The sequence below is a fragment of the Cydia amplana genome, chromosome 20 (genome assembly GCF_948474715.1).
Source record: "Cydia amplana chromosome 20, ilCydAmpl1.1, whole genome shotgun sequence".
Taxonomy (NCBI): Eukaryota; Metazoa; Arthropoda; class Insecta; order Lepidoptera; family Tortricidae; genus Cydia; species Cydia amplana.
In genome coordinates this window covers 9,869,030-9,890,841 of record NC_086088.1, presented here as the reverse complement: position 1 = coordinate 9,890,841, position 21,812 = coordinate 9,869,030, and the positions used below count along the sequence as shown (strand labels likewise).

Below are 21,812 nucleotides of genomic sequence, written 5' to 3'. Positions count from 1 at the left end.
GAAATCGTGTTATGTGAAAGATCTATTGAGATTGAGTTATTCGTTATCTATTAGGGCAGCAGCCTTTTGTTTTGTAGTAAAGAAGTAAGTAGGATTAACGTCGCACGTGCAGATAAAGAGAATAATGGTTCGCCGTGGCAATTTTTACTGATAATATTGACACTGACACCCTGATTCCCTTTGACACTGGTATTTTACCAGGCATACCTTTTGTTTAGAAAGTTGAAAAATTAGCCGTGCTGTTTTACAAACAAGATAAGTGTTAAATCCGGAAGGGATTCAACCAACTTTATCTATGGGAGAGCTGTAAACCTATTATGCCTACCTCCTACTGCCCTAGTCAACCCTAAACAACCCTAATTCCCTAGCCCTACCATAGATTCAGTTTACATATAAATAAATATAATAAACAGGGATGTCTGCACCTTTGCGACCTACGGGTACAGACGGAAGGTTTGAAGGATATGGGTAAATGGGTTTTGGATAGTCACTGCTAGTTACACAGACTCATGCAACTAATTAAGGCGTGAAGGTGTCTTATGCCACAGTGACGGAGAGTAACCTGGTCGATGAAGTAAACACGGAGTCCAAATGAGAAAAGAGATTTTATTTACAATGATTATTCTATTTATACAAAAATTCTGCATATGAGTGATTCTATACAATTAAAAGTTACGTTCGTGTGCGTTTCCGTAGTCGGCGGTTTTGTTGTCCCAATTTGCTCTGCTGCTGATGTAGTCGTATGTTCAACGCACGTGAACATTCTGGCGCGTCTCCGGAGCAGGATCAGTGTATGTTTCCAGCTCGTATAGTTCTAGTGCGAGCTCGTTCTGTCGTCTCTTTGGAAGAGCGTAGATGTGTGGTGTGGTGGGGCGCCGGGTTGCAGGCTGGACGCTGCCGCCACTGGGTTGAGGTTGATCGCTGCCACCACTGGGTTGAGGTGGCTCAGGATTGTCGTCGCTCGCCGGTGACCATGATCGTCTGGCTGCCGTTGCTCGTAGTCGCCGTATCACCTTTGGACCAAAACAATATATTAGTATCGTTATAATTATGCATCCTAAAATAGTCGAAAAGCTAGCTACGTAGGTTTGGGTAGTTATGCTACTCCAAACAGTATTGTCTAGGGTTGTTTGTAGGGCAGTTTCTTTATTCTTTAACTTAGTAAAAATATCTAATGAATTGTCTAATACTTGTTCTCTTGAAATATCTTTATGACTATGAATTAACGTTTGATTAATTAACTTAAACTTAGCTACTTTACTAAATGACTCTAACACGTTTGTTAGGGCTAATCTCTTGGCAGCTAACGTAGTCGTAATTGTTTTTATAATACAGTTTTCTGAAATTCGTATTATTCCTACGTCATGAATGATAATTTCTTGCCTCTGACCGTCACACACAATGGACACAGTCTCTGGGTATCTAGTCAAATATAGCCAAGTGTTTGTCATCTGAAGTTGTTTCCAAATGATATCGCTAGGTATGTTATAACTGCGAATAGGACAGTCGGTAGTGTTGTCGTTTTTGGTTATCAGTTTAACAATGCAATTTTGGTGTAATTGCATGTTCTTCACCGCCAGAGGAAAACAAATATAATTAGTTAGTCTATGCAAACAGTTCTTAAATTCATCGTGAGTAAGTTGAAAATATCGTTCATTGTTATAGTCTATTCCCATAAATGTCTGTGGAATGTCCATGCTCTCAAATGTTCCGTTACTATTTTTCTTAGGAATCGGAGTAATGTGTACTAACATGTATCTTGCCTTTTCTGCTATGGGATAATAGGCTAATACTTGAATGTGAGTTTCGTTTTCGGACAATCGCGTACGAATCAACTGAGTCTGAATGATATTTAAATTTGACGGTAACTTGCTGTTCGCTTTGGTGATAATGTTTGCGACATTTTTAGGGTTCAATACACTGTATATTGTTGCTTTTGAAATGTATATCTGCACGATCCCCGAATAATAGTCCATTATTTCCTCAATGTAGTTGTGTGCCAATTGGTAAGATTGAAGTACTTGTATTTGAATAGTATTACTGTTTATTGACTTGTACCATTTGCTGTTTTCATTAATGTAGGTCATTGCTAGGTTAAGCTTCGTCTGAAATCGTTCTAATTTATTTCTAATCCTTTCTTCTGTGTCGTTAACGGTTGAGATTGTCGAGATCATAAATTTTGTTTGATGATTAGCAGCATCTATTAGCTTTTGCTGGTTTTTTTGCAAAGTGTCCATATTTTTGTACACTTCGTCATTGACCCCGAAAACTGACGTCATAAACTGGCCCAGTAATCCTCTTTTTTTCCGAGTGTGATTAATTTCGGTTAAGTATTCGTGAACTTTTTCAAGTTTATAAACTTCTTCTTGCAAGTGGTGATAATACTGTGTACAGTAAGTTTTACTTTCAATTGACGTCGCGTAATTACATAGCGCCTGAAATTGGTTTGACACGTCTTTCGTCTTGTTTAAATTTTCTTCTAGCATGCGTCTTTCGTAATGTAATTCGATTCTAAATGTTCCTCTATCTAGAGTCGCATTTCCCATTTGCTCAATATAGAGTCCTGGGCTAAGGTTCTTGGTTGTGTAGTTCGCTCCTGTGAGACTACACAATGACAACACGGTCAAACACATTGTCATCCAGTAATAAAAGGCTCCTTTTTTCGTTGTATAGTGATTTGTCGTATATTTGTTTGCGGTTGTGTTTTTGGCAGGCGTTTTACTCGTTGCTGTCTCTAAGTTTTCATTAACTGGTAATGGTATAAGTGTGTGGATGGCTCGTTTCTGGTCGGCTCCCTGCGATCTCTCCAGAGTTACAACCCTTGTCGCTCCGTCGTTTCCCGGGTGAATGTATTTAATTTTTGCTAAAGGCCATTTGCTAGGCGATATGTTCTGGTCTTTGATTAATACAACAGTACCGATTTTTAAATTCTGCTCGTTTGTTTTCCATTTATAGCGTTGTTGTAATTGATGTAAATATTCTTTAGTCCAGCTGTTCCAGAAGTCTTTCTTCATCTTATTTACGAGTCTCCAGCGGTTTAATAAGTCTGTGTTTGTGTCAGATATAGGGTCGGGTACGCCTACTGCTTCTCGACCGATTAGAAAGTGACTTGGAGTCAATATAATATTGTCGTTAATGTTGTCCGACTGTATGCACAGAGGTCTGGAGTTCAGGCATGCTTCAATTTGGGTCAAGAATGTGGCCAGCTCCTGATATGTTAACGTGCTGTCTCCTATCACTCTTCGTAAATGATGTTTCATTGACTTGACTCCTGCTTCCCAAATTCCTCCGAAGTGCGGGGCTGCTGGTGGTATAAAATGCCACTGCGTGCCAATGTTCGTTACTGCATTTTGAAACTGCGGTGATTGAGTTATGTCTAGTATTTCTTTATGTAGATAATTGGCGGCTCCTACAAAGTTTGTACCGTTGTCGCTGTATATATGTGTCACTGGGCCCCTTCTAGCCATGAATCTACGTAGGGCTGCAATGAAGGATTCTGTGGATAAGTCTCCCACAAGCTCCAGGTGTATAGCTTTTGTAGCTAAGCAGATAAATACTGCTATGTATCCTTTATAGGACTTGTGACCTCTACCTTTCATTGCTCGTACTTGAATTGGTCCCGCATAGTCACACCCTGTATGACTAAATGGAAATGATTGCGTTACACGTGGTTTCGGAAGGGGTCCCATTTTCTGTTTTGCTGTTTCAGCCTTGTATCTAATGCACTTTACGCATTTATTTATGTAACTTTTTACTTTACGTTTTCCGCCTAGTATCCAGTATCGCTGTCGTATGTATGCTAATGTCAGCTGATTCCCGCCGTGCAATGTTTGCATGTGCGCGTCGTGTATTATTGTTTTCGTCACGTGATGATCATATGGTAGTACTGCAGGATGTTTTTGTTCGTACGGTAAGTGCGAGTTTTGTAATCTCCCACCGACGCGTATGAGTCCAGATTCGTCAATGAATGGGTCCAAACTTGAAAGTCGATTTCCTTTTGACAAATGTTGTCCTTTTTTGAGCATTTTGTATTCTTGTTGGAAAGCTTGAATTTGTACTTGTTTAATAATGTGTTGTTTACTTGCTTCGATTTCTTCACACGTCAATTTCTCCGACATTTTTTTGCGTCGTATAAATCTTAAACAGTGCGAGATCACTCGTACCATTCTTTGAAAACTTGAAAATCTGTCATAAATTTTACTTGGGTCTTCCGGCAGTGCTAAAATCTGGTGACAGTGTTTAATTTCTTCTATTGGGTCAGGTATAATTTCTGTAATTATATTTTTGTTTGTTTGTAACCATTTTGGACCATTCCACCACAACTCGTGATTCTGCAATTTACTGGGTTCGATGCCTCTTGATATGATATCTGCTGGGTTTTCTTCGGAGATGACGTGGTTCCAAATTGCATTTGGTAAGGTTTTTTGTATTTCCGACACTCTATTTGCTACAAACGTTTTCCACCTGTCTGCTTCTCCCCGAATCCATCCCAGCGTAATCATGGAGTCTGTGTAACAATACATTTTCGTGTCCTTGCAGTTGAGCGCTTTGTTTACTTTATTCATTAATTTTGTAAGAAGAACGGCCGAACATAATTCTAGACGTGGAAGGGTCGTTTTATGTTTGTTTGGCGCGACTTTAGTTTTTGCTTGTAATAATGTTATTTTGTACGTGCCATTCACTGTCACTCGTCCATAAACGACTGCACCGTAAGCTTTTTCCGATGAGTCACAAAATCCATATAACTCGATGCCTGACTCATCGTAATGGATCCACCTTGGTATCTTGATATTTTCAAGTGTTTTTAATTGTTGTTGAATATTATTCCATTTCGTTATAATGTGATATGGAACTTTGTCACTCCAGTCTATTCCAAGAGTCCAGATTTCTTGTATTAAAAGTTTCATAGTGATTGTAACTGGTTGTAGCCAGCCGTGAGGGTCAAATAATTTAGCGATCTCAGAGAATATAAATCGCTTTGTCGGTTGAGCTTCTTCGGTTATGGTTATTTTAAACTGAAATGTGTCTTCTTCTGGCGACCACATGACTCCTAGTGACTTCCTTGCTTCTTCCAGTGGTAACTTAACCATTTTGTCATTTGTGTTTTGGGTGGGAATTTTTTCTAATAATTCGGCACTATTTGAGGACCACTTTCTTAAGTTAAATCCTCCTGTACGCAACATGTCGGTTAATTGGGTCTGTAACACCCTTGTTTGCTCTAAGTCGTTCCCTCCAGACAGGACATCGTCGACGTAAAAATCTTCTACAGCGACTTTGCTTGCTGCGGGAAAGTTATGCTGTTCGTCTTTTGCCAACTGTTGCAGCGTTTTGACGGCTGCGTATGGTGCGCAAGCCGTTCCATACGTCACTGTGGTTAACGCATATTCCTCTATTTCTTGTTGAGGAGTCCACCTCCATAATATTCTCTGATAAGTATAGTCTTCTGGATGTATTTTAATGAACCGATACATCTTTTCTACGTCGGCCATAAATACAAACTTATACTTGCGCCATCTTAATAATATTGTGGCTAACTCTTGCTGTAGTCGGGGGCCTTTATGCAAGTTGTCATTAAGGCTTATATTCTTGCTTGATTTGCTACTAGCGTCGAATACACAACGTAGTTTAGAGGTCAATGCCTCTTCTCGAATTACAGGCTGATGTGGAATGTAAAACTTGCCATTGTAGTAGTCTGCTTTGTTTATTTTTGTCATGTGACCCATATCGTAGTATTCTTTCATGAAGTCGTGATATTCCTGGTGTAATTTCGAATTTTTTCCTAGCCTTTTCTCAAGCTGTATTAGTCTGGCAACCGCTTTTTGTCTAGTATTCCCGTAGTCCTGGTCTGGGTCCTTAAATAAAAGTCTGACTGTATAGGTCCCATCTGGGTTTCGTTGTGTTGTGTCGTTATATAATTGTTCACATTGGTAATCAAGGTTTTTCATTTGATGGTCATCTGTGACCTCTTCTAGCTCCCAAAATTTTGAGAAGTCTGTGTCGTCGTAGCGCGTGACTAAGCTTGTCAGTTTTAGTCCCTTTGAACTTTCGGTGAATCCTAGACCGCTCAATATCCACCCTAGTTCTGTATTTTGAGCGATGACGCCGTTTTCTAGCTTATCGAATCCAGGTAACAGTAATTTGCTGTAGTCTTCTGCGCCCAAAATAATGTCAATCGGACCTCGTTTGTAATAAGTAGGGTCGGCAAGTATTTTATTTTCAATTTTTTTATTCTTTAGTGGTTTTATATCTTGATTAGGTAATGACCCAGTAAGTTTCGGTAGTATGATCAGTGACGTTTGTAATGCGTACTCGCTTGAAAATCGTGGTCGTAATGTGGCGTCAATCTTGTAGTTCGAGGTTTTCGGCCTCTCATCGGCTATTCCTTTAATTTCTGCTTTTATTTTTTGTCTTGGGAACCCTAAAAGCTGTGCTGATTCTTCAGTGCATAAGGAAACTTCAGATCCTTGGTCACATAACACCCGCAATAACTGCGGTGATCCGTCTAACGCTGTCGTCCGTACTAAGGCTGTGGCTAGAAGCACGGTTTTTTTATTGTTGTCGGTCTGGTGAGTCGATGTATTCGTATTAATTTTTTCTGGTTGAGGCTGTTTTGGTGATGGTCTAAATGTTGACTTAGACGATCCTGGTCTTGTTCCATTTGTATTATTGTCATTACCGTAATTACGTGACTGATTTTTCGTTGATGAGTAATCATTAAAGTTTCTGTGTAACAGTGTAGCATGAGCCTTACCGCATGTGTCACACTTATTGTACTTTTGGCTGACGCACTGCTTTTTGTTGTCGTGCATTAGGCAAGTATAACACATTTGCTTTTCATGCACATTTTTTATGCGGTCATTGACGTTTAGCGTTTTAAATGACGAACACTGGTGAATGTTATGCTCGCCTTTGCAATACCAACATGAGCCTTTCTTTTCACCCCATGATGACGGTTTTTCTTGAGTCCGTGGTAACGATGATCCCGTTGTGCTATATTGAGGTGGTTTGCTCGATCCCAAACTTTTAAAGCGTTTTTCCAAAAACTTCATCATTTTTTCAAAATTTTGTACTTTAGTTGGATCTTCTAATTGGTCCTCATACTTCATATTAGTGTCTGAATCCCATTTTCGACTTACAATGCGAGATAGTATTGGGTCCCACGTAGAAATGTCAATACTTTGATTTTTTAATGCCTCCAAACTTTCGTTGATACAGTCGTGCATATTGCGTAACATTTTTGCATTTGCAACTTGAATTTTTGGTAAATCAAGTAACTTGTCTATAAATGTCTGCGAAATAAGTCGCTCGTCCTTATATCGTTTCGCTAGTAGTGTGAGCGCTGCCTTATAGTTGACCTCGTTCACTGTCAAATGCTTGATTAGCTTTTCTGCCTCGCCTCGAACATGCGTCTTTAGGTATTGCATTTTTTCTGTTACCGAAATAGTACAGTCGTCGTCAATAATTTTCTTGAATAAGTCATAAAATGAATTCCATGATTCATAGCCTCCCGTGAAATATGGTATGGTAATTCGGGGTAATTTCGTCGATGTAGTCTTCATACTTTGAGTCGAATTGTCGTTTATTTTTTCTTGTAAAATGTCCATTATTGAGTCGTATTCACCTTGCGCGGTTTCAAATAAATTGTCTGTAAAATATTCGTCGTTGAGTGTACTTTGCTCCATAAGTAAGTACATATGGTTGTCGTCTATTTCTTGAAATTGTTTTTCTAGACTATTTACTAGTCCTTGTAAGTGCCATGCCGGTTTTTTCTCGACAATAGCGGTCTGTGCAGTTGATAACTTTTTCTTGAGCTGGTTAAGTCGATATTTTTGGATAAATAACTTTGGCGTCGTACCAAAGCCTTCCGTCGTCGTCTTGTCTTTTGTTTTGTGGTCTTGCCCACTTGCTTGAGGCAACTTGATGTCAATTTGTGTTTTTAAATATTTTTCGTGTGCTGCCAAGTGTTCCTTGGCCGCGTCATATGACTTTTGTATGTTTGAGTCGAAGTAACGGCAAGTTATGTATCTGTGAGTCGACATTAGTTCTTGATCTTCTAATAACTTGTGGTTTTGTAATGCGCGTTCGTAAATGCTGTCTAGTAATGCTCTTCTCTCGTCGATGTATTTCTGCGTCTTACGTGTTTTTGAGTCTTTTTTGATGTTATCCCATATCCTCTCGATATCCAAATAGTCTTTTTCTTGGCTTTTGATTACTTCGTTGATCTGCAACACGTCCATTGTGTCTTCAGTCTTCTTTTTTCTTTCTTGATGCCCTACTTTCCCTAACCTACTCCTATTTACCTACAACGTCAATACGTCAGTGACCCTGCGCCCTCGCATATAGTATGTGCAACTCAACTCTCAATCAACTGGTGGAACCCGCTTGTGGGAAGCCAGCGACCGATTTGCTACTATATGGGTACCTTCTCAGGGAACACTAACGTATAGGTACTTCAGTCCACCACGCACTGATGCTTTGAGTACACCAGTACACAGCTTTCCAAAGTGTCAGTCAGTCAAATCAAATAAGGGACAAAGAGGGCCGCGGTTCATAAGTTGCTCGAAGGACCAAATGTTAAATCCGGAAGGGATTCAACCAACTTTATCTATGGGAGAGCTGTAAACCTATTATGCCTACCTCCTACTGCCCTAGTCAACCCTAAACAACCCTAATTCCCTAGCCCTACCATAGATTCAGTTTACATATAAATAAATATAATAAACAGGGATGTCTGCACCTTTGCGACCTACGGGTACAGACGGAAGGTTTGAAGGATATGGGTAAATGGGTTTTGGATAGTCACTGCTAGTTACACAGACTCATGCAACTAATTAAGGCGTGAAGGTGTCTTATGCCACAGTGACGGAGAGTAACCTGGTCGATGAAGTAAACACGGAGTCCAAATGAGAAAAGAGATTTTATTTACAATGATTATTCTATTTATACAAAAATTCTGCATATGAGTGATTCTATACAATTAAAAGTTACGTTCGTGTGCGTTTCCGTAGTCGGCGGTTTTGTTGTCCCAATTTGCTCTGCTGCTGATGTAGTCGTATGTTCAACGCACGTGAACAATAAGTGTGGTATTTTTTCAGTTATTTTAGAGGGGACAGCTTTTGAACTCACAAGTACTCATTAGTCATTAAAAAGGTTTTAGTTTGCCACACCGCCGGTCAACGTTTCTAATCTGAATTCAGTTGTTTGCATTTATAGTTTTACCTAGTTGTTGATGTTCTGTTTTCTTTTCGTTTTGCTTGTTATTGTTCGTTATAAACTGTGAAAAATCAAATATTTATTTATTTCTTTCCGCCTACTACAGTCATGGAAAAATTTAGAAGAACGCAAAAAAAAGTTTAATTACTAATTTTGAAATTAGGTCCATTAGCGGCATTAAGTCAGCCTGTTGTACCTACTCTTTTTTCTTTTTTATGTGCAATAAAGTTTAAAAATAAATAAATAGATTACTTTAGATGCTGTACTTTAAACCTTTTTTTTGCGTGCCTCTAAATTTGTCCATGAGGTCTATATTAAATATTTATTTTTCGTTCTTGAGACTAATTTTCGTTCTTCGCTCTTATAAAGAACGCGTCCGATCGTCACTGTACGTCGAGAACGGGCCGGACCCGCGTGTAATTAATATCCGTGGATCCGGACACACGGGTAACACGGGTACACGGACTTTAATTACAAGGAGCCTAATTAACCGTTCCGAGCGGGCCACAAATCCGGTTTCGTGTAGCACGAGAACGGGGCCCCGGCAACGGGTGCACGAAACCCGGACGCGACCGCGAGCCCTAATTGTGACACTCACCAATCTAATAATATTGTAATATCTGTAAACTGACATGCACAATCTGACAATAAATGTTTACTTACTTACTTACATAGTGCTGCAGACATTTTGCAATAGTGATTGAGTTTTTTATTTTTATTTCAGGAGTACCATATAGAGGAGGGTGTGTGGGTGTCGGCCCCAACAGTGGGTTGGGCGGCGCGCGGCGGCTTCGGGCACTCGGCGGTCTTAGACCCGCTGTCAGACCGCGTGTTCGTGCACGGCGGTCTCGTGTCCCAGAGCGAGGCGGCGCAGGTACGAGTATATCTCGATCGTGTCCGGGTTTTGGGTACCCGTCGCCGGGTTGTCGTATCCGTGTAATGCGGTAACGGTTTTCTAGACCGTTCAGCACGTGTAATAAAACTTGTGTAGTCATATACACGGATCTTAAATCTTTGAAGGTCACGCTGTATGTGGCACATTATTGTGAACTTTGTCGGAATGCACGAAGGTTGATATTGGACTGTAGTCGTGCGTTCTTTGGCAGTCAAATTGCTAATTACAAGTGAGTTCAACTTGTTCTTGACGTATAGTGGCGACACTGGCAACTATTTTTATTTTTTATTTTATTTATTTATTCAAGAAACAAACAGTCTTTTATAGTTATATATAACACTGGAAATTTTCTTAAAACTAGACTTATAGTTTCCTTAATGAAAATATTTTAACATCATGTTAATTCAAATTGTTTTCTACAGAGTAAAACAGAGCTAGTTGTGCATACAACAATAAACTAAGAGAAAAATAATAATAAAACTAAAATATAAGAGTACCTATCACAGTATTAAAATTTGTACAATTTTATCAATAAATGTAGGTACCTTATTTTATCTAATATCTTATAACAACCATGACAATTGTTTTAAAACTGAAATACAAAAAAAAGAGGTTTTGTTACTCGTAATCAATTACATACATATAAGAAACAGTAACATTTCATACATAATACTGAGATTATTTCTTTAAAATGCCTCTAATAACTAATGATTTGGGTTACATATTACACTGCATAGAAAGTGTTTTAAATCTATTAAGTTTCTCACAGAAATATGTAGAACCAGAAGAACGCAGATACGGATGTTGGTGGATATGTGTAATTCGGGACCTTAATACCATCGGGATTAATTACACGGGTAGTTACACGAGTCAGCGTGTAAGGAGCCTGTTTATTACCATCAAAAAAAAAATCAAAATAGTTTATTGAGACAGTGAAACTTATGATTAACAAGATTTACGTACATTTGTAAAATTGATTATTTCACTCTACTTCTCGCACGCTTCACGCCACAGGCACAGAGTTACGCTAGACGTTAGTTAACCCGGTGTTAACCGGTTAGCCCTTCGTATGCCTTTGTCAAAAATTTGCTACTGAACTAATAACCTTGTAAATTACAGTCCAAATTGTCTGGTACGTATACGGGACAGGGCATACGAAAGGTTAAACCTGGAGTTACCATGGTTACTAGGTACAAATTGACACTGGGTTAACGGTTTAACGTGTTAACCCCGGGTTAGTGGGATGGTGCAAGAGGCCCTTAGTGTTAAACAAAGTTTTCGAAATCTCACAGTGTTGTTAATTTTCTTTTTATTACAGGCACCGTCAGCAGCCCTTTATGAATACGAGTACAAGAGAAGGATATGGCGTCCGCTACCGTCCGCACCCACGCCCAGATATCTACATTCCGCCATTATATTATCTCCAGGTTTGTGAAATGTTTAAAAGCGCTGGTGGCCTAGCGGTAAGAGCGTGCGACTTGCAATCCGGGGGTCGCGGGTTCGAGTTCGAACCCCGGCTCGTACCAATGAGTTTTTCGGAACTTATGTACAAAATATCATTTGATATTTACCAGTCGCTTTTCGGTGAAGGAAAACATCGTGAGGAAACCGGACTAATCCCTAAACGGGCCTAGTTTACCCTCTGGGTTGGAAGGTCAGATGGCAGTCGCTTTCGTAAAAACTAGTGCCCACGCCAATTACTGGGATTAGTTGCCAAGCGGACCCCAGGCTCCCATGAGCCGTGGCAAAATGCCGGGACAACGCGAGGAAGATGTTTGTGAAATGTTTAAACATAAATGAGCCATTTTCAACCAAAAGGGTACTTATTGTCGGTTGTCAATAAGGCGCTACTTCCATATAGCTTCAATTTAAAATCAACCTTATTGACAACCGACAATGTGGTACCTTTTGGTACCTCCTCATCATCATCGTCTTCCCGGTTGTATCCCGAAAATCCCCAGATTTAAAGCAGACAATTTTTTTATGAAAATAAACATACGACCTTCTGGCCCTAAGGAAAAACTAGGCCTTATTAGGATTAGTTGGTTTCCTCGTGATATTTTCCTTCACCTAAAAGCGAGTGGTAAAATGTATATAAATGATATACGCCTTATAACTAGAACAAGGTTATCAGTGCTTCATATCTCATACACATTTACTACTATTAAATTGACTGAGTCCATACATTTCACGACTCTTTTCTTTCCGCACAAACTCTAAGATACTGCGTTTTATAGTTGGAGGAAAAGTTTTCACCCTCAAACGCCCGTTTCAAAAATTTGCAACGGAATGAATAACCTTAAAATTGTAAATTAAAGTTCGAATTGTCTGTGACGTATACGGGACAAAGCCTTCGAAGGACATTCGGAAATGTCAAAAAATTCCAACTTAGCTTGCACTTGCACGGCACTAACCCGGGGTTAACCGGCTAAATCGTTAACCCAGTGTCAAATTGTGCTGGTAACATGGTAACTCCAGGTTTAACTGGTTAATCTCGGATTAGTGAATGGTGCAAGTGGCCCTTAGCATAGAGAAATATAGTAAGACAAGAGTGCTCACTCCATACATCAGTTCAGACTATTAATTTCAGTGTCTACATCTAGCATCGAGTAGCGGAACTATCAGTACTGCTACTTGACAATAGATGTAGCACCGACCGGAAAGTCTTATCTCAACAGCATAAAGATTTGGATTCCTCTCCGAAGACGGTGCCGTCATATGACGGCCGTCATATAGCGGCCGCAAAAGACGGCCGTCTTTACGGTGGCGACATGTGGAAAGTACCACGGCGTCATCATAACACACCGTCATCCACCAAGGTCAAAGCGGCAAATTTAAAAAATGTAGGCGCGATGGGTTAACGTCCCATAGAAAATTTGAATTTCGCGCCTTTTCATACTGACAAGATTTGCTTGATCATCTATAATTTACTTGGAGGATGAAATATCATCAGAAGAGGACAATAATCGTAGTACGGAATCATCTATTCAAATCTCGTGTCATTTATTCAAAATGGCGTCACCGCTATCTAATAAAACGTTCACGAAACTATCGACACCGTCATGACGGCCGTCATCTTACGTTACGTTGACAATCAACGTAACGTAACGCTGTCACAGAATAACTAATAGTACTACCGTACAGAAAATTCACTCCTTCACAAAAGTCAGATTAGGTATAAAACTACACCTATATCGCCGCCTGCAAGCAAAATTGAAACTTATAACCGCGCACGAACCGTGAATCTCCTTTGCACGCCGCAGTTTTATGACCGAGCTGTGAGTGTCGGCACGGGGTTATCACTTGACAAGTTTTTATACCTATACCCACTGATTTATTATTTTTAAGATAAATATGTAGGAATTACAAACGTTGATTATGTAAACATACATATTTTATCCGGAGATAGTATGCCTGAATCTCACGGAAGTAAGTTTCGAAGCCATTGTGTATTTTCAATTTTGCGCGAGCGCCGCGTGACACGACTATCGTGCACGCCGAGCGGCAGCCCACTGCCATACGCCTGTCCGATGGGCGCGCCGGCCAAATGTACCTAAACTGCGGAGTGACACCCCCCTAACGCTGTCTAGGAACCCGCGCCATCTTGTTTACATAGACAACGTTCTAGTGACGTCAGTCAACGCTATATAGCGGCCGTAATATGACGGCACCGTTTTCGGAGGAATCCAAAGCTTAAGACTTTCCGGTCGGTGCTACATCTATTGTCAAGTAGCAGTACTGATAGTTCCGGTACTCGATGCTAGATGCTAATAGTCTTTTTGGTACTAAAACTGATGTATGGAGTAAGTACTCTATGTACTACGGCAACGGTTTTTACTCTTTTTGTGTATAAGTATAAAGATTAGAAAAAGGTATGATATTGTCATGTACTATTGTTTGTTTGCAGGTATTATGCTAGTCTTTGGCGGTAACGCCCACAACGACAGTGCAGCGGCCGCAGTTACTAACCCCGCCGGCTCACAATGTTATTCGGCCGGCGCACTATTGTATGATATAAGGTACGTAATATCTGGGAGATCGAGTTTTGCTTGGGAAACATATAAAAACTCAAAAATGATCGTTTTCCCAAAAATAAGACCTAGCTATATTTAATTACACAAACGGGTCTACCGCGATATAATTTCATTGTTTTTACCTTTAATTCTTTGACGGGTAGCTGCAATTTCTTTGTCTACCCCGAACATTTTTATTAACTAATTTCGGGTAGTTTAGTGGTGTTTTATTAATATCTCCGTTGACATTTGTTGGGACGTCAGTCTTTCCGTGACCACAGCTGGTGCAACTCAGCTGAAACGTCGGAATTAAAGGTAAAAACAATGAAATTATATCGCGGTAGGTCCGTTTGTGTAATTAAATATGTGTACAAAACGCGAGGGTTTAAAGTGTTATAAGACCTAGCTAGATCGATTTGTTGCTCCCGGAAACCCCTATATAGCAATTTTCATCAAAATCGTTAGAGCCGTTTCCGTATATAAGCTTCTATACAATCTTATTTTTGACTAGTTTTTGATAAAATGTATGGCATCGAATGGTACCTTTTTGAAAGTTAAAAATTGTGAAACTTTCAAGTCCCGTATTTTTTTATATCATGTATCATATCCACATTATTGTGATAAATTGCTCACTTGCTATCCATTTGACTAGATTTAGGGCCGGTTGCATCAAACTGTTCGTATCGTTAAAGAGTTCGTTAAATTTTTATGTATGGAAAGTTTCATAATAACCGGGGTGCGCCGGCTGACGTTGATCAGTCTTGCGAATGTGGTTGGTGCAACTGGCCCTTAGTTATAAAAAAAACCGGCTAAGTGCGAGTCGGACTCGCGCACGGAGGGTTCCGCACCATCAACAAAAAATAGAGCAAAACAAGCAAAAAAACGGTCACCCATCCAAGTACTGACCCCGCCCGACGTTGCTTAACTTCGGTCAAAAATCACTTCTGTTGTATGGGAGCCCCATTGAAATCTTTATTTTATTCTGTTTTTAGTATTTGTTGTTATAGCGGCAACAGAAATACATCATCTGTGAAAATTTCAACTGTCTAGCTATCACGGTTCGTGAGATACAGCCTGGTGACAGACGGACGGACGGACAGCGGAGTCTTAGTAATAGGGTCCCGTTTTTAGGGTTCCGTACCCAAAGGGTAAAAACGGGACCCTATTATTAAGACTCCGCTGTCCGTCCGTCCGTCCGTCTGTCACCAGGCTGTATCTCACGAACCGTGATAGCTAGACAGTTGAAATTTTCACAGATGATGTATTTCTGTTGCCGCTATAACAACAAATACTAAAAACAGAATAAAATAAAGATTTAAGTGGGGCTCCCATACAACAAACGTGATTTTTGACCGAAGTTAAGCAACGTCGGGCGGGGTCAGTACTTGGATGGGTGACCGTTTTTTTGCTTGTTTTGCTCTATTTTTTGTTGATGGTGCGGAATCCTCCGTGCGCGAGTCCGACTCGCACTTGGCCGGTTTTTAGTATTTGTTGTTATAGCGGCTACATCATCTGTGAAAATTTCAACTGTCTAGCTAACAAGGTTCGTGAGATACAGCCTGGTGACGGACGGACGGACAGCGGAGTCTTAGTAATAGGGTCCCGTTTTTACCCTTTGGGTACGGAACCCTAAAACACACTTGTACACTAAAAACCGGCCAATTGTGAGTCAGACTCGCGTTCCAAGGGTTCTGTACATTAAGTCCGACTCACGCTTGACTGCACATTTCTAATAGGTTTTCTATCATCTATATGTAAAGACTTGTGTAATTTTTACAAATTTCAACTGTCTAGCTATCACGGTTCGTGAGATACAGCCTGGTGACGGACGGACGGACAGCGGAGTCTTAGCAATAGGGTCCCGTTTTTACCCTTTGGGTACGGAACCCTAAAAATGAGCACGTGTAACCATCCGTGTTCCCTGCGGCAGATGCGGGTCGTGGCGCACGGTGCCGACGCCGAGCGGCGCGGCGCGCGCGGCGGCCGCGGCGGCGCTGCTGCCCGGCGCGATACGACCCACCGCCATCTTCTACGGCGGGTATGTCACACCTTACCTAGCTTCACGGCTGAGACACATCATTAATCATACAGGGTGGCCAAATAAGAGGTATACACTTTATTTTTGAAATTTTATTCTATAAAACATAAAAAATATTAAGTATTCCTTGTTAAATATAATATGTAGGGTCAGGAATTACATATGGAAAATAATGTCAGACAAATGTCCACCTCTAGCAGCATGGCAGATGCGAACCCTTTTCATCGCGTTTTTCATCACTTTTTCACACATTTCTGGCGTTATCTCAGCGACAGTGCTTCGAATATTTTGTTTTAATTTCGTTGGCCTATTAGCATAGACACGTCCCTTTAGATATCCCCACAGAAAAAAGTCAGGAGCTGTTAAATCAGGCGATCTAGGGGGACAGTCAATGTCACCGTTTCTCGAAATTAATCGCCCGGAAAACGTTCTTTTTAATGTTTCTATTGTTTTTAATGATTAAAACACGTTGTTCCGTCGTAAAACGCTCCATAATAAATTTGCCGTATCTACACAAACTAATTTTCATGCAATAATTGTCATATTTACCGCCAAAATAAAATGGCGGCAAAAAAAAGTTGTATACCTCTAAGTTGGCCACCCTGTATAATAGGGTCATTGCACTAGTTTTCGTTCATTGAATTAGCAAATATAGTTGGTCAATCCAATTCAATTCGTCAGTAGATAATAACAAAAAAAAATACTAATCCTTTTCTTTTGGATGCTAGTAATAGTGTAAGACAAAGATAGTGTGTTTCTCTCAGTCTATGTTTAAAATGAGACAGACCTTTGACAAACTATAGTATATAGTCTGTCAGACTAAATATGTCAGTAGCAATTGTTAAACTAAAACACCAATCATCATCAAATAAAGGATTTAATACAATAAAACAGACATAACTCGGGAAATTGTACTACTACGCCGCCATTGCGGCGATGCTCGTCCGTCAGTCCTCGCCGCGCTATAGTGATGTGACCTTTTCCAATACCGATTGTTGGACTGCACTCGCGAAAGCTCATTATCGGTTATCACAATGTAAAGCAAACTAAAGTATGATATCCCTAGTAAACGAACAAAAAGCAGCAATGAACATCGAACAACGATGAAATGTAAACAAAAAAGTTCCACAGATAAAATATAAATGATACGCGATTTTCGAACAATTCTAACGTAGCGTTGCTAACCCGCGATTTTCCTAAATTGCCGCCTTTTTCTACTGACCAGATTTGCTTGACCAAGTGTACCTATTTCATTTTTAATTTGCTACTTGCAAATATACCATCATTGTGTTGATAGATATATTGTTTAGACATTAAAAATTGCAATAAATACAAATTTGTACAACAGTGTAGGTTTATATTCAATTTTAGGACGGAAACTAGAGCTGAACAAAAACTAGCGTAATAAATGTAATGACCCTATTTCTTTGATAGACACCTTTTTACGAAAAATCAGTCATTACTACAGTTATAGTGCATAATTATTTTCCGTCGTATTTTCACGGAAACGCACGAACGTGTCTTGCCTTTTCTGTCAGTCTCGGCACAAAAAGTACTGAGGTTGACTGAAGCAGCATGACAAACATTTCCGAGAAAGTACGACGGAAAACAATTATGCACTACATCTGTAACTTATAAAGTCGACCAATGTAATTAATTATCATTATTCACTTTTTCAATCTAATTAGACATGTTATTACAGTTTCAACGGCCGCCTACGTTCAGACGCGCTTCTATTCGAAGCGGGCGCCCCTTGTTCGTCCCACACGAACGAGCTAGCGTGCGTGGCGAACGCGCCGCACGCGTGCCGCGCGTGCGCGTGGAACTCGCACGAACGCATATGCGTGCCGGTAAGTGTAACTATACTACTCTGTATTACTCTTCGAAGCGGGCTCCCCTTGTTCGTCCCACACGAACGAGCTAGCGTGCGTGGCGAACGCGCAGCATGCGTGCCGCGCGTGCGCGTGGAACTCGCACGAACGCATATGCGTGCCGGTAAGTGTAACTATACTGCTCTGTATTACTCTTCGAGGCGGGCGCCCCTTGTTCGTCCCACACGAACGAGCTAGCGTGCGTGGCGAACACGCAGCACGCGTGCCGCGCGTGCGCGTGGAACTCGCACGAACGCATATGCGTGCCGGTAAGTGTAACTATACTGCTCTGTATTACTCTTCGAGGCGGGCGCCCCTTGTTCGTCCCACACGAACGAGCTAGCGTGCGTGGCGAACACGCAGCACGCGTGCCGCGCGTGCGCGTGGAACTCGCACGAACGCATATGCGTGCCGGTAAGTGTAACTATACTGCTCTGTATTACTCTTCGAGGCGGGCGCCCCTTGTTCGTCCCACACGAACGAGCTAGCGTGCGTGGCGAACGCGCCGCACGCGTGCCGCGCGTGCGCGTGGAACTCGCACGAACGCATATGCGTGCCGGTAAGTGTAACTATACTACTGTATTACTCTTCGAGGCGGGCGCCCCTTGTTCGTCCCACACGAACGAGCTAGCGTGCGTGGCGAACACGCAGCACGCGTGCCGCGCGTGCGCGTGGAACTCGCACGAACGCATATGCGTGCCGGTAAGTGTAACTATACTGCTCTGTATTACTCTTTGAGGCGGCCTCTCCTTGCTCGTCCCGCACGAACGAGCTAGCGTGCGTGGCGAACGCGCCGCACGCGTGCCGCGCGTGCGCGTGGAACTCGCACGAACGCATATGCGTGCCGGTAAGTGTAACTATACTACTCTGTATTACTCTTCGAAGCGGGCTCCCCTTGTTCGTCCCACACGAACGAGCTAGCGTGCGTGGCGAACGCGCAGCACGCGTGCCGCGCGTGCGCGTGGAACTCGCACGAACGCATATGCGTGCCGGTAAGTGTAACTATACTACTCTGTATTACTCTTCGAAGCGGGCTCCCCTTGTTCGTCCCACACGAACGAGCTAGCGTGCGTGGCGAACACGCAGCACGCGTGCCGCGCGTGCGCGTGGAACTCGCACGAACGCATATGCGTGCCGGTATGTACATACTACTCTGTATCCTCCTAAGGCCCAGGGTCCTACCTATAGTACTTCTTCAGTTCCATGAAATTTAAACCATATTCAATTGGAACAGAGTTGAAAATATTTTGTTTCGTTAAAATTTTAGACAAATAAAAACCAAGTCTGTTACATGCACTATAGGTTCAAATTTCAGTGGTTTTGCATTTGTATGGCCGGGCTTTAGGAGGGTATTACTCTTCGATTAGAGTTCGCCCTTTTCGTTGCGATATTTTTCGTTAATCCTTTTTTTATGTAAATATTATGTTTATATTTTTTTAATTTTAATTTTAATTTCTTTATTTAGAAACAAACAGTCTCTTATAGTAATACATTATTACAATGAAGGGTTATCAGACTTATAGACCTACAGTTTCCTTAATTAGAATATATATTAACCATATAACTTATATAAGTAGTACTAAAAATAATAAAACAATTTTTTGACAGTTGGAGACGGCTGGCTGGAATCAGTCGTTCGATGGCACGATAAAGGCCTGCGTCAGCGAACCTGTGAGAGGTAAGCAATTTTAGTTTGAATAATCATTGATGATGATGATGGTATCCTGTTATCCCTCATCAGGGACGGATCTATATCTAAATCCCTAAAGTCTTTTCTCCTATCGATGCATTCCCTAATATTGTTTGTCATAATGATCAGTTGTCCTAACACGAAAAACCCTAATTTTGGTTATCCTAATATCGATTACTTATCCTAATGTTATTATGCATATTTTCTTTTTTGCGAGGGTCGCAGTTGAACCTAGCTTTATTTGACGTTCATAAGCGCATTGTAATTATGCCTACTTGAATAAACTATCTTTTATCTTATCTTTTATCTTTAACCCTAACCTAACCCACTTTTGTGGCAGCAAGTTCTAAAACCTAATCATTTTTCAGAACTTTACATTATGGAAAATAATCGTTATGACAATTGATCGTTATGGCATGTGCCCATTAGGACAAACCAGTTAGGGTGACTTTAGGACAAACGTTGTTAGGGATTCAGAATGACACCCATCAGGGACATAGGGGTATAGTTCGTAGATTTCTAATAGAGCCCGATGGCTAATCCTTTGTCTATTGTTAAGTAAAACCGCTCGTGCCACGTGCCACAACCACCTGCATAAAAAATCGTTCGTTCACTTTACCCAGGTAACTGAATTACAACTCCTATGGAAATTGCAATAAGATTCAAAATGAAGTAATGGATACATATTTTGTTACGATGTGTGTGGTCAGTACTTCGGTTACTGAGTGCCGGCGAGTCGAACGCTACAGAACCAGTCTAAAACGTTTCATCGAGATGCGTAACAAAGGCGCGTTATCGGAGAGCGCACCTACACTGGTTTTTTGAGCGTTGGACTAGCCCGCGCTCAGGTGCCAAATAGAATAATGAAGACCCTTTTGCAGGTAAGTAGCACGTGCAGTTTTACTTAACAATAGACAATAGGATCAGCCGTCGGGCTCTATTAGAAAGCTACGAACTATACGTGGGCGACCTTGACCCCTTTTTCCGGGAATTTTCCAAGTCAGCCCTTGCTTGGATAGGTGGTTTTGGCCTTCGTAAAACATGTCCTATCCATTTCCGCAGAAGTATCTCCTTTTTTCCTAGATTTTTCGACTGATGCATATAGCTTAAAGCCATGTCACGAGTAGAAGCACTTAAAAAGGAGACAGAGTTAGACCAAGAAAAGTCTGCGACGATTTTGATAGCACACACAGTGCAAGTGTTATTTTAAATGTCAAACTTCTATGAAATTATGATGTACTAGCGACCCGGCCCGGCTTCGCACGGGTTAACAAATTATACATAAACCTTCCTCTTGAATCATTCTATCTATTAAAAAAAACCGCATCAAAATCCGTTGCGTAGTTTTATAGATCTAAGCATACAGGCAGACAGGCGGGGAAGCGACTTTGTTTTATACTATGTAGTGATAAATAACGCTTGCAATTCGTATGCTGTCAAACTCGTTGCAGACTTTTCTTGGTCTAAGGGCCAGTTGCACCAACCACGTTTGACAGACTGATCAACATCAACCGGCGCGCCCCGGCGCTTTACTATGAAACTTTCCATACATACAAATTTAGCGAACGATGACTATACTTTGTTGCAACCGACCCTAACTCTAGTATAGTAAGATAATGGTTTATTTTCAGATATTCACCGCTGTCGTTCCGCTAATAGTTGTGCGGCGTGTACGGCCGCTAAATGCGCGTGGTGCGGGTCCTGTCAGCCAGAACCCCAGCTCTGCAGCCGACTGTGGCCTAAGGTACGAAACATTCTAGAATTACTGGTCGAAAACAAACAAAAAAAAAGGAAAAACATAAACATAGACAAAAATTCATAGTAATATTATGAACGCGAACATACCATGCGTCAACGCCTGCCTGTAGCTGCCAGCAAGCAAGGCTCAGAACCGGTTTGTAAAATACCGGTTTTCCTCCCAACTTTCATAAGTACGTGAACGTTTAAAGAATTTGTATCCTAAATGAACCGGTTTATTCGAGGAGCGACGAGACGCTCGGCCGTTTGATGGTGTGCCACGTAAACATAGACACCGACATACGACGAAACCGGTTTTTATTGTTCTAAACCGGTTAATCTGACAAAAACTATT

General features: G+C 41.2%; 1 protein-coding gene across 1 annotated transcript in view; it reads left to right on the top strand.

The window, feature by feature from the left end:
* The window catches only part of LOC134657744 (putative protein tag-53), an 81,905-nt gene that overhangs the window by 26,395 nt on the left and 33,698 nt on the right, over positions 1 to 21,812 (top strand). The window contains 8 exon segments of the mRNA XM_063513308.1: positions 9,938 to 10,087; positions 11,427 to 11,535; positions 14,016 to 14,127; positions 16,052 to 16,159; positions 17,862 to 18,041; positions 18,043 to 18,154; positions 19,639 to 19,708; positions 21,352 to 21,464. Of these exon segments, the coding sequence (XP_063369378.1) occupies positions 9,938 to 10,087; positions 11,427 to 11,535; positions 14,016 to 14,127; positions 16,052 to 16,159; positions 17,862 to 18,041; positions 18,043 to 18,154; positions 19,639 to 19,708; positions 21,352 to 21,464 (954 nt within the window).